Here is a 16335-nt window from a genome sequence, read left to right on the forward strand (position 1 = left end):
ACAATTTGTACGATATTGAAGCAGAAGGATGCCATCAAGAGTGCTACACCAGCAAAAGGAACCACAATTCTTTCCCAATTAAGGACAAATATCCACGAGGAAATGGAGAAGCTTCTGCTCGTGTGGGTGAAAGAGAAGGAGTTGGGAGGAGATACAGTGACGGAGACGGTAATATGCAAGAAGGCACGGAGTATTTATGCCGACTTAGTGAAGAAAGAAGCATCAACTTCTAAAGAGGCATCAGAAGAAGCGTTTAAGGCAAGCCATGGCTGGTTTGATAATTTTAAGAAGAGAACTGGCATCCATTCAGTGGTGAGGCATGGCGAAGCTGCGAGTGCAGACGTGAAAGCAGCCGAAACGTGCATCCAAAAGTTCGCTGCGCTTGTTGCGAGGGAAGGCTACATCCTGCAACAGGTGTTCAACTGCGATGAAACGGGCCTATTTTGGAAGAAAATGCCACGGAGGACTTACATCACAGCAGAGGAGAAGATGATGCCAGGCCATAAACCCATGAAGGACCGTCTGACCCTTGCATTACGTGCAAATGCTAGTGGTGATTGTAAAGTGAAGCCACTGCTAGTTTATCATTCGGAAAATCCTCGAGCCTTCAAGACGCACAAGATACTGAAAGAAAAATTGCACGTTATGTGGCGCGCCAAATGCTAGGGCATGGGTTACGCGGCAGTTTTTTACTGACTGGGGTTTAAATCTCGTCTTTGGCCCTGCAGTGAAGACGTATCTGCAAGAAAATAACTCACGATGAAAGCATTGCTCATCCTTGATAATGCTCCAGCCCACACCCACCTGGTCTTGAAGATGATATTCTGGAGGAGTTCCAGTTTATCAAAGTTCTCTACCTCGCACCCAATCGGCTGTAGGACTTCAGTCCTACAGCCGATGGATCAGCAGGTCATTTCCAACTTCAAAAAGCTGTACACGAAGCACTTGTTCCGCCGCTGCTTTGAAGTGACGGAAAACACAAATCTAACCCTTCGAGAGTTTTGGAAAGATCACTACAACATCGTGATCTGTCTACGTATCATTGACTTGGCATGGCAAGGGGTAACAAGATGAACGTTGAACTCTGCATGGAAAAAGTTATGGCCTGATGCTGTTGCAGAAAGAGATTTCGAAGGGTTTGAGCCCGAGACCGAGCAAGAAGAGTTGGAGGAGATTGTATCTCTCGGAAAGTCGATGGGTCTGGAGGTAGATGAGGGTGACGTCAACAAACTCGTCGAAGAACATGAGGAGGAACTCTCAACTGAGGAGTTGAAGGAGCTGCAGATGATGCAACACACGAAGGTTCTGGAAGAGATTAACACGAGTGAGGAGGAGGAAGAGCCGGAGGAAGTGATTTCTACAGGTGAAATTAAAGACATGCTGGCAATGTGGGAAAAGTTGTCAAATTTCATTGAAAAGAAACACCCAGAAAAAGTGGCAACTGGTCGTGCTTCAGCGCTTTTTAATGACACTTGTTTGTCACATTTTTCGAAGCATTTTGTAAAGGCAGGCAAAAAGCAAAGTTCTTTGGATACATTTTTATTTGAAAAGAGCCCTGCGAGTGAAAGTACAGAAAGTGCAGCCAAGAAGGCAAAAACAAGTGATAACTAAATTTACGTAAATGTTAAGCTTAGTTTAAGTTTAAAGTTAAGTGCATTGTTTTAAGTTTTATCTTTTATTTGAAATAAGGAAAGTGTAGTTTTAGTTTTAAAGTTACGAAAATAGTTTTAAGTTCTAAAAAAGTGCCGTTTACGTACGTGTCTAGAGTGCCTACATCCCTTCCCCCCTCCCTCCTCCTCGCCGTTCACCTTCGTTAGCCGCACTTGTCTGTCTCCAAAGTAAGACTATTATGCTAAATAACTCTTTTATTTCGTTATTTCATATTTTGTTATGTATTTGTTAATATACGTTATTTGTTATTAAAAAATATCTTTATTCATAATTTACAATGGTTTGGGATTTTTCATAGGTCCGGAACGGATTAAATTGAATTCAGTTATTTTAAATAGGAGAAATTTGTTTGAGATACGAGCCAATTGACTTACGAGCTCGGTTCTGGAACGAATTAAACTCGTATCTCGAGGTACCACTGTATATATACATATATATATATATATATATATATATATATATATATATATATATGTGTGTGTGTGTGTGTGTGTATGTGTGTATATATTATATATATATATATATATATATATATATATATATATATATATATATAAGTATGTATATCTTTGGTTGGCTTTTAAGAACTGATATCATTTAAGTCTGTAACATACAGCAAACCTAAATTTGGAGGGGTTCTTTTGCACCAGGAGACCTGGGGAGTATTTCTCTTTTCATTCATCCTTACTGTTATAAAGAAAAAAGCTTAATTGATAAAATTATGATACACAGCACATGCAAAATGTACAAAGTAATATCCTTAAATCAACAGTCACGTTTTTTTTTTTTATGTTCTCAGTGTTCAAGTCATGGCCAAAAGTGTTGTCACCAGATTCTGGAGTAAGCCATCACCACTGGCTTATGATGTACTGTATGTTATTGACATTCAGTGGACAGTGGAGTTTTCTTCTCTGTTTTCTAGATGGTTCCCTCCCTCTTTATTACAACCTCTCAGCAATGAAAATATATCACACTAGCAGCCATGATGATCATGGTACATGCATATCATTCAAGGTAAACCCCCACATGAATATATCCAGTGCTCCTCTAAATTGGAAAGCATTTTTTCAAAACCTAGCAACGGGAGTGAGCTTCAGTTGAGCCTGTGATTTAGAACTAGGACTGAAAAAATTACTAATAATAACTTGTACAGGAAGACAACTTTGCTGTGATTACTCCTTTATTTCCACCAAAATTATTACCCATGAATTTGCATTTTTGTTTATTATCATCTCCGTTGAACTACTTAATCTACAAAATACTTTTGTTAGATGTTATTTTCAAACAAATGTAATAGGCAGAATGTGGTCCGGCCACAAAAGTCTGATCAGCAGTAATAGTATGTTTATTTTTTTCATACTCTACAAACTTCCTCTAATCCAGAAGTGGATGTAGAAATTAGCCTTATGGCAAAGATGTCAACGAAGGCGTCAAATGCAGGAAAAATAGTGTTAGTCTTCTCTGATATCATCACTGCTTGTAAGTCCTGTCACTTCTGACTCAAATGACAGTGCAGAGCAATGATAAAAAGCCAAAGATTGACTCAGAACCAATTTACTTTAAGCTTTTTACTATCTCATTTCTAGTTTCTGCACATGATTTTCAATTATCTATTATGGATTACCCATTTGCTTAGCAGCTGTTTACATTTTTCTAACTGTTCATAAGTTTTCTCATGTATTTGAGTCTTCCAGTTTTTCTCGGTGACCAATCCAAAATTGGCTGATTGCTTAAAAAATGCATCTACAACAATAAGTATGTCAATATGGATGCATTGGTCTGAAACTGACATACAAAGAGGCCTATTTATGTTTATGTTACTAGCATACACTGAAAATAACCACATTTAATTTAACCTGAGGGTTAACATACTTCTGAGAATGGAAATAATGAAACCTGCAAGGAATTCCACCCCTCTCAAATTCCAGGAAACTACATACATAGCAAGAAAGGTATTCCCTTAATATCTATCTTGAATTTGTTATTTTATCCACCATATGGACCCATATAAGTTACCAACCTTATAAGAGAGTGTGTGAGTGAAGATCACTTAAAAACATCTGGAACCCTTGCTCTATTACTACTCCTCCAACAATGGCGAACTCTCCCACATTCATGTGTTCCATTGCATACCTATAAAAACAATCTTCAGTTGCACTCCGTGTATTCCATACCTGGAGATATCAGTGTGAAGTTTGTAGGAGTAAGATTGAAAGGAAAACAAACTTCCTTTTATGTTTCAAATACTTTGCACGCATTTATCTCAGCAGCTTCACCCTTTTTTTTATTTTCATTCAACATCCACACTTTACTTCCCTACAGGAGGCTTGGATCAACAGTCCTGACTTGAATTATGTGCTGAATGCAAATGAATTTTCCTTTGACCCCAATAGATGATTTAGGCCACTTCCCAATCTGATCCTTGATTGCACGCTTTTGAATAGAGTTGGGAGATGACTCCTCGTTCTCAGGCTGGCTCTGAAGAGATGAGGTAGCATAACCATCATGTTTTGATATCAAGAACATAAGTTCTTACTGAACATATAAATACCAGTGTTTCGAGATTAGAGCCCAACCCCCCTTCCACAGAACAAATGGAAAATTATGAAGTTTTCTGCTATAGCCTATCTCCAAGTACATTATCTTAAGTTTCTATTAAGCTATTTTTCATTTTAAATATCTTGTATTTTCAGACTGAATGACGGAGTTAGATACAGCCATGGCTAACGACTCGGAGGATATCAGATGGATTGACCAAATCTGGGCTATAAATTTCATAGAGGCCAGGGATGCTGGCGCATCCTTCATTTCACGTTCATGGGTAGCTAAATACATTAAAAGAGATGAATCCTTTGTTGAAAGAAACTGGAACAAAAATCCATATGACTGTCATTGCAAAAAGAGTGAGAATCTTGGATGGCCTGAAGTCCTTTCTCAGGAGACAAAAGACATCATAGCTGAGGCAGTGGGTAGACAAAGAAAGTCTTTACGTAAATTGGCGCTTGAACTAGAAACAAAAAGGGGAAAGAAGAGAAGTTATAGTGCTGTATATCGTGAGTTGATAAAATCTGGTATCAAACCATTTCATGTTATCAGCATGCTCAACATAACAAAGCAACAGAGAGAAAACCGTGCATGGTTTTGTGGTTCATTTCTTAAAGATTGGGATGAAGCTGACTTTCTCCATGTTGCCATATCAGATGAATTCTTCATTTACACAGTCAGGAAGCCAAATCATAAAAATGACATCATTTGGGCTGCAAAGTTGGATGATATCAGCGATGACATGCGCTATCGCCAAATTGTGAAATTTCCTGAATGTTTGGGAATTTTTCTGTTTCATAGCCAAACTGTTAATGTCGATCATGAAAGAAAAAGGACAGTCATGGAATGGTGAATACTTCAGAGAAACTGTGCTTACTGGTGGAGTATTTCCTTTCCTCAAAGATCCTAAAAATGTGTTATCTGTTGAAGAAGTCACATTTTTGCATGATAGGGCACCATGTTTCAAAGCTCTTCAGACACAGGAGCTGCTTCAAAACAGTGGTATCAATTTCTTTTGGTCAAGTGAATTTCCGGGTAGCTCCCATGACCTTAATGTGTGTGAAAACATTGGTAGTATCTTAAAGGATCGTGTTGAAGTGCGCACAGTGAACTATGATGGTATACCAAGCCTCGACGACCTGGGAAGAGAGGTGGCCGAAGTGCTCAGGGAAATGGAGTTTGAGTCTCGGTTTTTTTGCAATTTGCTGAAATCATACCCTTCAAGAATGCAGGCTGTGGTACAGACAGATGGAGGCCACACAAAATATTAAATCCTCAGAGAAACTTAAATAAATACCTGCTCTGAATTACTTTAGTTTTTGCCCACATCAATTTCAGTTTATGTTGTAGAGGGGGGGCTCAAATTTCGAAACACCCTGTACATGCACTACACAGGCCATGCGATCCTGCCCTCTACACAGATCAATATTATCACTCAGTGCAAGGAATGACAACAGCCTGAAGAGATGGAAGATTATGTTAAAGCCTTTTCCACGAGCACACATGTAACAATTGGAACTATTACTTTTATTACCTTAAAGACATTAAATTTAATATGGTGAAGGCTCCTGTCACATCTCTCTTTGACCAGTGAATAACTAACATATTTTTGTACATATAGCTTTGTCAATTTTAAGATTATGCTATTTTCCCAAGAATCTAAAGCTAGTTGAATGTACTCGTTCTTGCTGCATGTTTGCATGTGTCATTTTGTTAATTTGAAGAATATTATATTTTCTTAGGAATTAAAAATATATTAGATAACAGCTGAAACATTTTCATATCGTTTACTGTGCTATTTTAATTCAAGACAAAGCTTTTTACATTAAAAACTATTTTTATCATTATTTCAGGATTAAGCGTAGGGGTAGGCGTGGTTTGGTTTGTATCAGTGATTTCTGAAGAATATGGGATGGCATCTGGACAAAGGACAAGCTGGTCTGACATGTATGCATACCGATATGGTTGGTCTGTGATGACAGCTGGTGTAGGAGGAGTAGCAGCGTTCCTTGCTGCTTTGCTAACAGGCCACTCTCACCTTGCTCGACATGCTCTAGTCACTGTTCTGAGAGCGAGATCAAGCAGCACTGACGAAAGCTTAGCAAGACCACTGCTAAGATGTCGAAGTGAAGGTTGCCTAGGCCAGAGATCCTTTACATCTGACACAATAAGGACTTATTTAACTTGTGATTCTAGACGCCATCCACAAAGAGGTTGTCCTCCATTACCTCTGCCTCAAAGTCCTTCCATAGTAGACCTCACCAAACCGACAGAAGAACTTACTTGCCTGCAGGAAGATCCCAGTCAAACTCATGGAGATCCCCATTTAGAAACTGCAACGTCACGAAGGTCTTCAAGGATCACTATTGTAGGAGAAGATGCAAGAGAATTTAACTCTCCTCACCCACAGCAGCATCAGCACCAGCATCAACAACAGCAACAACAACTACAGCAGCAACCAGAACAGCAGCAGCATCAACAACAACAGCAACAGTCAGTGCAGCAGTCACAACAACATTCACACAACAAGATTCAGCAGTCGACGCTGAACAGGAGTTGGTCAGCAGAAACATCACGGGTGATCATTGAGGCCCAAAGAGGAACCACCACCAAAGTAGTCCCTCCTCCACCTGTATCCCAGGCCTTCTCTCCTTTAACTCCCGTTCCCCCACCTCCACCATTGAGCTCTTCATCCTCCTCCCCTTCACCTCTAGAGGCCCAGCTTCCTATGCCAACAACAACAAAAACAGAAATATCAAGGCGATTCAGTAGTGGAGGAGGAATCCGAACAACATGTGAACCACTACGGTTGTCAGAATACAACTCCTTCACAATGAGTGACTACAGTCGTACTCTACCATCAGGAGGTCGGCAAATGGCTGTATTTGACAGAAGATCGATGCACCATTCAGCTACACTCAGTCGATCCTCCACAAAGATTTCATCTGAAGTTTGAAAGCATTACTGAAATGAAGTCTCAGATATGCATGTTTGTCGTTTCGTTCCTTACTGTTTCTTGATATGCATATTTTATTCCAAAGCTTGATTTATGCCTTAGTAATAAATTGAAATATACCGGAAATGATAAATTATGATAGAAAGGAAAAGGTTTCAGTTAAGATATTTCAAAAATAATTTCTAAAAAAAGGACATAATTGCCTTTATGCTTATATAGGACACAGAATCATTTTCATCTCTGCCTAACCTAGGTAAAAGAAAGAAAGAGCCTCATGCCCGTTAATGCCCGTTAAGTCCCGTTGCATGAAAGACTGCATTACTGTTCACTTTCCTGTAAATTGGTAAACATTCAAGGACATTTATTTAACCTCTCCATTTGTTTCTAATCACTGTCATTTTATAATCAGTACATCGTAACGTTTGTCACATTAATTTTGCTATTCTATGTAAAATAAAAGAAAATCCAGCAATCTTCTCAGGAGGGCATTTTGAGACATTTTAGTATCTTTGAAATTAATAGAATATTGCTCTCGATTTTTCACGATAAAGTTGGAGTTCCAAATCTAATTCTAATGTGAAAGCTTTTTCATATGATCTAGTTTTTCTATACTTTATGTGACCGTAATTGTACTAGCTTTAAATATACAGTTGCTGTCTGTAAGAAACTGGAGTCCAGTCATGTTAGCTTTAGGAGAATAATGCTTTTATACATGAATGCTATGTATACATATCATGTGTTAATATTAATACTTTTGTAGATAAATGGCTTTTCCTATTATTAATGTGGTAATTAACAAAAATAAAATGATTAAACAATCATCCTGGAATCTTGAATCTTACTTGAAATTGGTTGAAAAATTTCCATTTCATGCGTAAGTTTTGTCGGATAAATAATTTAGCATTAGTATGTGTTTTATGATTACTACATGGCTTAGGGTTGTCATTCATTTTCAGTTCTAAGAAAAACTGGTATTATTGTTAATTAGTGAGCACAAGAAATAAAAGTATTCAAAGAACGTTGCATAATCTGTAGGTCCGTCTCTTTCTGTAAGTCTTAACCATGACCTACAAATTATAATAATGGATTATTTATTATGATATTAGTATTTATAATCAAACTAAAATCTGAGCTCACAGAAATACGAAAGGGAGATCATCATTTTCATGAGCGAAATCTATCCAACTAAATACGCTGGTATTACATGAAACATCAGCCCCCATTTTATTCGTCAACACTTGACACCGAGAGATGATTCCAATTACTGTAGGTAATGTTTTTCCTTACTGAAGAAAGGACACATAAAATTGATAATTGATCAGAACTAAAAATTTTACAAAACGGAGTTTTCAGTCTACTTAAGTAGCGTATGATACAAAAGATCGAAAGTTGTTTTCTCTTTGTAACAAAAACCTCATTTATTTTGCATGGTTGACTCCCTCCATAGTTAGGTATAAACTCTCGTTTTCGTCACTCCTATAAAGCTAGGGATCAAAAAGTCTTGTATATCAAAAGAAAGTGATCATAACTGCCCCTTTGATAAAAGTTTCACCAAGATTCATTTCGACATATCTGCCTATGGGTGACCAGCTTCACTTAATTACTTTTACTCAATAATAAAACAGATCAACGAATCCGTAATCAAAAAAACTTGGGAGGAACTGAATTTTTGTCAACATAAAACTTCCATCTAGTCGTTTTAAATAATGGTTTGAAATAATGTTTCTAAGTTGCAATCGCACGCACCAGGATACATTGATTCGAAAACTGGAAGAGAATGCGAAGCATCGATTTGATTTTGGGTGATGTAATTTTTTTGTAAGCTATTGTGAAATTTCGTAACGTGCGCCGATGGCTGCACTAATCATTTTAACAATTCTACGATCACAATTCCATAGGAAAAAAATGTTTTTGCTGTTCCAAAATGACAAGCCCCAGAGCGAACATAAAAAATCCCCAGGAGATGCCACGTGTTCCACTTATCTCCAACTAAGCAAGGTGTCCAGACATACGACAGGTGCTTTTTTAGAAAGCTGGTAGATCGTGTGCAGAGAGCTGTGATGAAGTCCAGAACATTGCTCAAAACCATCTTTGGAGTTAGTTGCTAAGATTTTGAGTTAGTTTGTGAGTTTTAAGATCACCCACTTACTGTCCAGAAATTTGCCATAAATTTTTCAGTGTTGGCATGATTGCATTTGTAAGTAACGGATCCTGCATTACGTTGTGCGAGCTACTACATAGATAAATTGTCTATCTTACCTATTATTTCAGTACATGTATTCTTTTGGACCCGTGGTCCAGCCCTTTGTTTGTGCACCTGTCGCTAGATTGAACTAAGTTGAGTCACTTGTACTGTTTGTTTATTAGCATGAATGTGTGCAGCTCAGGCAGTTTCAATAGTCTATTTTTGTGATAAAATTGTAAAATATGTGAATGTTTGAATGTCTATCTGCCACCTGTAACTTCTGGTTCTGACTCGTGTCATTACGACTTCCCATCCAAGGCCATACCATTGGGCAAAGAATCTCAAAATACAATCCGCTTGAGCTAACGTTAAGAAAATTCTCGCTAATTTGGTCCTTTGAGAGACCGGATGTGTAGATAACGAGCCTTAAAGCACAAAGTAGGCTGTGCCATTTAGAGTCGCATTGATAGGTTGTGGTTGTGGAAGTGTATAGGAAATGAGATGGCTTCACCAAGCAATTCGAATGTGAAAATTTCTGGTCATGTCAATACTATTTTGTTGAATTGTATCTAGGAGGTAACGATCTGAGGTGCATGAGGCCAAACCTGTCTGGGACAATCTAAAAGCTTTGGCAGAAAGAATCAGGGCTTTAACGTTGACGCTGGCAGTCTGCAGTTGCGAATTGCACAATTATCCAGCTCGCAGCCGTTTCAAAATCAGCTCCGAGACGAACAATGCTCATGTGAGAAACTTAAATGCCCGAATTTGCCGTTATTATAGCAAGCAAAAAAACTATGGTGTTCGTCATCTACCTGTGAATACCAGTTTGAACCATTACGGCAAGGCTAGCGACAGTGTACACTTTGCGAAGAGGTGCCTCCCTAAATAGCCTAATAATAATAATAATAATATCCTTTATTTCAGCTCAGGGCCATACACATGGAATATACAAAATACAGACAGTAATATACACAATCTAGATACATGAGACAACATGATAAATGAATAATCGGCACTTATCCACAAAATAGCTGAGGTAGCATAAAAGATCGTGATCATGATACTGGTAATAACAGTAATGATATTGGCAAGAAAAAAAATATGCATTGAGAGTAATAACAGTTAGTGCACATATTATATAACTTAAATTTCAACTAGAGACCTTAGGTGGTTACAGTAGTCAGGTCCAGAGGGCTAAATACAAAAATTGAATGTAAAAAAACTTTAACTTGATAGTAATCACAGTAATAATGAAAAAAATAAATATCAGCAATAAATGTAATAATGACAAAATCTGCAGATGACATTTTGCCAATACAGAGATTAAGTCCTTTAGGAGACAAAGGCCTCATTTTCCCATCTTTCCCACAATTTAGATATTCTTCTTGCTTCACTCCTTAGGATGCTTTGTATGAGCGAGTTGCTGCTGTTTCTCACTCAGGTTACCAGACTGGACATTGTTCTCCTAACAATGATTTTTAAATTGTCCAGGTGGTTTTCTATGAACATCTGTGTGGTGGAGTGGTAGCGGGGAGTGTTTGTGGGGCGTCTCAGAATGTCATTGTGCACAACAGTGATGCGTCTCATGGTCTCTCGGGTATAGTTCGTCCATAGGGAACACCCATAGATACTGTAGCAGTACGATCGTAAGAGCAGCAGTTTCACCTCTCGGCTACAGAAGGCAAACCTCCTTGCAATCATGTTGCACATAGTTTACGATGCCTCTGTTCAATGTCTGCCGTATCTTTTTGTTTATAGTTGTTTCATTGATGGTGGATCCGATTGGGAGTGAGTTTAGTTTGACATTCAAGGCATCTGTGTATGTATTAAACAGGTATGGAGAGAGAATGCCCCCTTGCCTAAGCCCGTTTAGGGAGCCGAAGGTGTACGTAATACGTTACCCCATTTGACAGAGAATTGCTGTGTGGAGAACCAGCAATGTAAAATGCCAATTAGATATAAGGGTGTGACTCTTTTATGCAGCTTCAGGAAGAGCTTCAGGTAGTTTACTCTGTCAAATGCTTTTCTCACATCTAAAAAACAAAGGAAAACAGGAGAGGCTGATGATAGGTAGTAGTTCAGCAATTCCTTCAGTATGTAGATGCAGGTGTCGGTTGAGTGGTTTGCTTTAAACCCGAACTGGTTGTCAGTGGTGTGTAGAAAGGGGAGAAGTCTCACTAGAAGAACCGACTTGAGTATCTTCGATGCAATCATTGTGATTGCAATCGGCTGGTAGTTGCCAGGGTCAGCTGCATCCTTTAGCTTGTTTTTGATTAATGGTATCCAGTGAACTAAGAGTAGGGAGTCTGGAAGAAACTGGTGAATTATGCATGCATTGAATAGGGCAGCTAGCAAAATGTAAATTATCGTATGGCAGAATTTGAAAGCCTTTGCAGGAAGACCATCACAGCCAGGCGATTTATTATTAGGTAGGCTGTTTATGGCATCGCTGAGGTTACCTGGCGTAATACGATCTGCAAAATGAAATTGAATGTTGTCAGTAAGGAGGTTAGCTACATCCCTTCGGGATTCTTGATCATTTAATGCAATTCAGGATATTGTTGAAGTGATCGCCCCACATACTTGCGATAGCTTCGTCTCTGACTGCTTCCCCTACTCTCTGTGATAGCTTTTTAGTTTTGGGATTTAAGGACTGGATATCTTTCCAAAGATGAGGATAATCACCAGATTCTAAGTTTCTAGACATTGCATCGGCTCTTAGTTGTTTTTTATTTAGCCTCCAGTGCTTAAGAGCAAGTTTGAACTGCACTCTCGCCTGTTTCATTAGTAATGCAGTGTGCCCTTCCCTCAGGCTACCATTTTGCCTCCGCAGTAAAAACATTTCTCGTTAGTATATATACAGATCTATAGGCAGTCCTGCCCAAAGTAAGCATAGAATAGAATTCATTCAGATCCCTCCTGTGGTGGTCATTTCTACAATTTGTGTTAGTACAAAGTAAGGCATCTGCCGGTTGAACTATTGACCGCAACCTGTTTTCCGTGGTTGCCCTAAAGTATCTGGTTTTCTGTTGGTTTTTAAAATCCCAGTTTACTGCTGGTGGGCAATCAATTAGGGGGTTCACGGTGGGGAGGAATGGTGTACTGAATGACACCTGTAATGGGATGTGATCGTAGCCCATTGCAAGATCATAGCGAATATTGCAGTTCATAAAAGAATCATGAAGTTGTGGACATGTGATGCAGTGGTCCAGCCAGGAGGTTGTAATGGCGTCTGTTCTATTATGTACATATGAATAGGAGGAGGGAGGGAGGAGCATTACATCACTAGTTTGGAGAGCATGATTTTAACAGAAGCGAGTAAGTTCATTATAAAATTGTTTTGTGGGGTGAGAATTAAGGTCTGCGATTATACAAATATGATCAGCAGGAGAATCATGAATAATACTGTGTAACTCCCCTAGGATCATGCAGTAATGAGCAAAATCACTGTTATTTTTCCATGGCATATAAACATTAATAATTAGGATTTTAGAGTTCTCTACTGTCACTTGAAGCCCCAGCAATCTGTCCCTCTTGTAGATCATCACCTTCATCATATTGTCTAATGATTTGTGCCACAGGAAAGAAAGGCCCCCTTTTGGCCGACCGGCTATGATTTTATCTGTAACTTGCATTGATGAAGTCGAGAAGGTTCTGAAGTCTTCATGAATTGAATCGCAGATGGCAAAGTCATGTGGCCAGAGGAGCATTTCTTGCCATGCAATGATGCCTTTAAAGTTTTTGCAGAACATGTTTAGGAGAGGAATGTTCCGCTTGAGGCCAAAAATATTCCGAGAGATTATGTTTAATGTATCCATGTCTACTCACGAAGATGGGAGATGAATGCGCTGATCATTTGGGTGGATAGGGGGTTAGCCAGGTGGAGTGGGAAGTCACTCGCCGTGGGGGGTTGGCTGGCACTTGCGGTGGAAATGATCCTGGTTGGAGTGTCAGTAAGTTCCCCTGGGGGTGGTTGGTCCCGGATTAGTTTATATCTTGAAACTAATATATTAGGACCGAAATTCTCGCCTTTAAGAATGTTGAGGTGTTGAAATAGGCAGGTAATCCTGTAAGCCACTTTATGTTTACTTCTGCATGGGAGTTCGTGAGAGATGAGTGGGTCAGAGCCTGTGATAAACTTAACTCTCTCCACTATGGCAACTAGCATCACCAATGAGCGCAGATTGTGAATTACTACGTGACATCTCTTCTCAGGTGTCGGGCGAGGTGAAACATGAGTGTTGGGCTCTGGTCCAGCGGCCAAACGAGAGGTTCCTCTCTTCTTTCTGCTTGTTTGTATCTGCCAGCCGCCAGACCCCTCATGATCACTCTCATCTGCATCTACGATGGGGGGTTGGGAGAGATAGGGTTGCAGAGATATATCTTCCACCAGAGTCACTGGGGAAGGAGAAGAGGATGGGAGACTAACAGTCCCCTCAGAACGGTCTATAGGTGATGGGGGCACTTCCGTGTTGCTGGGAGGCGAGGGAAAAACTGGATGCCGCATTCATAGGAGTCTGGTGGCTATCTGTGCGAATGTCTATCGATCCCTGCACTCCATTGATCATATCCCAGATCCGTGTGAGGTTATTTGTTTCCACCATTTTAAGAAAATCTAAGGATTCCTGAGGTCCTTTGATCACATCCCAGATTCTTGATAATTTATCATTTGTCTCCTCAATTTTTTCCAGGTTTTTTCCAATTATTTCTGAGAGAGATTTTGCTGTTTGGAAGGCATTTTCTGCCATGTGGTACACCGCAGGTAGGCTTAGGTCAGCAGGTCCCTTTGGAGGCAGATTGTAAGGGTCATCGGCGTAGATTTCCACCGAGCAGGTCCTTAGCCACTTAGTGATATATGATATTTTCTTGTGAGAGGACAAGTTCTTCGCGGATCGCTCCTTGAGAATGCTCTCTGGTATCAGATCTTTGCATTTTGTATATGCAACGTTGATTTCCTCATCGGAGAAGGCATCACTGACAGATTGTTTAGTGGACTCGAGGTCGGAACGGTTCGATTGGTATTGTATCAAGTAAAGACAATTGTTCACAAGTACAGAACTTGTGTGTGGGGCACAGGCACCGGCAGGAGCCAGGGTCACGGTTGGAGGTTGGTCGGATGACATTTTTGTGGTAAGGGAAGGGTCAAGCACTAACACATACACTGCATTCTTTTACCCATTTCCCAGGACCAATAGGCCTCGAGTAGCTGTGATTTGAAAGATTTCTAAGGCACTGATTGGAGCAGAAAGAATATTAGTATATCTGCAGTTGCACAACACTCTCCGGCTTACACGCCAGGTATTAAGTGGAGACACTATTAGCACATTGCTTACTATAAGAGGTATAGTCACCAAGGGCGAAAAACCCCTCTTTTCTGTGAAGAAACGCGAGAGAGACCTCCAACACGTCCACCCCCACCATGAACAAACAATGTAGGCTTCAGAGCAATGTTCAGTAGTCTTAAAAAATTTCCTTGTAACGTTATGTAAGAAATTGCAATGCCAAGCATGTAAAATAGAATCAGTATAAATTTAGATCATTGTTTAGTAACGTAATGTAAACAAAATGGCAGCCCAAATAACAGCACTGATCACTCTCCTTAGCCATTACCTTAAAAAATGCAAACCAGGAGCTGCAACATTTGCTTTCAGCAGAGACCTATAATGATCTAATCAAAAGGGTTGAGTGAACTTACAATGAGGTTATTAAATCTGGAGTAAAGTTAGGTGTTACCAAACAAGATGTGTGCAATGTGGTCAGTGTTGCTGTTGCTGCAAAAGGTGCCCTTCAGGCCAGGGTATCACAGCTTGCTCAGATATATCAACCTTCACAAGGAAAGCTTAAGGAGATTCAGTTGCCATTTTTTAAGTGAGAGTTGAGTACGAAACGTTTGGGCAACATTTTAATGTATTCATGCTAAACCCATCAGATCTGAGCCTCATCACTAAATTTATACAACTACTTAATGTGTTAGGAGAGGAGGTGATTAGATTGATTAAGCCACTGAGTGTACTAAGGAGAACTATGAGGTAATGATCCAATTACTTGATAAGATTTATGGCAACACAGAAAACGTTGGCACTGTAGTTCAACTGGTTATGGAACTTGCCGATCCCTACATTTGAACAAATTGATTGAATTAGTTCAATTACTGGAGGAAAAGGGCTACTACTTAACCTTGTGAACAACAGACTTGTTGCGGGGTGATTCTACCCTCAAATAGTAGTAAATTTTCTGCGGAAGGCAGATTTAACTGAATTGTATGATGCTCTAGATTTTCATATTCGCACTTTAAGTGACTCACTATTATGATACCTTCGTCATCATCAGACTCCTCAAAGTCTAAGAGCAGTCAGCCAGCAGCTGTTGCTCGCTTAAAATCCTGCTCCATTGTAACAAAGGAAATTCCGTGAATGATTGCCACAAATTTGTTAGTGTAAAGAGGGTCTTAATCCAAAATAACCATTGTTTTAATTTCCTTGTTAAGGGACACCATGGTCATAAGTGTTGCAGTAGCCAAAATTGCAATACTTTTGGTGGGCGCCATCATTCCCTCATTTGTTCTTATATGAAATCTGGCCAAATGTTAACATAGCTTCCTCTAACGTAAATAATCATCGTAGCCAATAAGATGAGAGACGAACTGTTAATGTTAATAGAATGAATTCTACTAGTAGCGTGGAATTACCACCCACATTGTTGCCATCTGTGCCAGCTACTATATGTAACAGCAACAACCAAGACCATGTAACACAAGCTTTTTTTTTTATTCCGGAACCCAATCGTTTGGTTGCCGAATTAGACTTTCCAGTCATCAAGAGAGTCTTACTGAACATTGCACCCTTTGTGACAGATGTATTGAGGAGAGTTTGATTTGGTTACATTTATGCAGAAAATAGGCCAATGAGTCTGTAGGTTGCAGTTGTTAGTGCCCACCCATAACATCAGGCTAATAAAAGCTAGAGAACATATAGAACAG

General features: G+C 39.5%; 2 protein-coding genes across 2 annotated transcripts in view; both read left to right on the top strand.

Moving 5' to 3' along the window:
* The window catches only part of LOC135224511 (uncharacterized), a 475768-nt gene that overhangs the window by 418633 nt on the left and 40800 nt on the right, over positions 1-16335 (top strand). The gene's annotated exons all lie outside the window — the stretch shown is intronic.
* Positions 760-7982, top strand: LOC135225079 (uncharacterized). Its single transcript, XM_064264341.1, has 3 exons — positions 760-1036; positions 1121-1363; positions 6069-7982. The coding sequence occupies exons 1-3, from the start codon at positions 760-762 to the stop codon at positions 7169-7171; spliced, it is 1623 nt and encodes a 540-aa protein (XP_064120411.1). The 3' UTR covers positions 7172-7982.

This window comes from Macrobrachium nipponense, chromosome 12 (assembly GCF_015104395.2).
Source record: "Macrobrachium nipponense isolate FS-2020 chromosome 12, ASM1510439v2, whole genome shotgun sequence".
NCBI lineage: Eukaryota > Metazoa > Arthropoda > Malacostraca > Decapoda > Palaemonidae > Macrobrachium > Macrobrachium nipponense.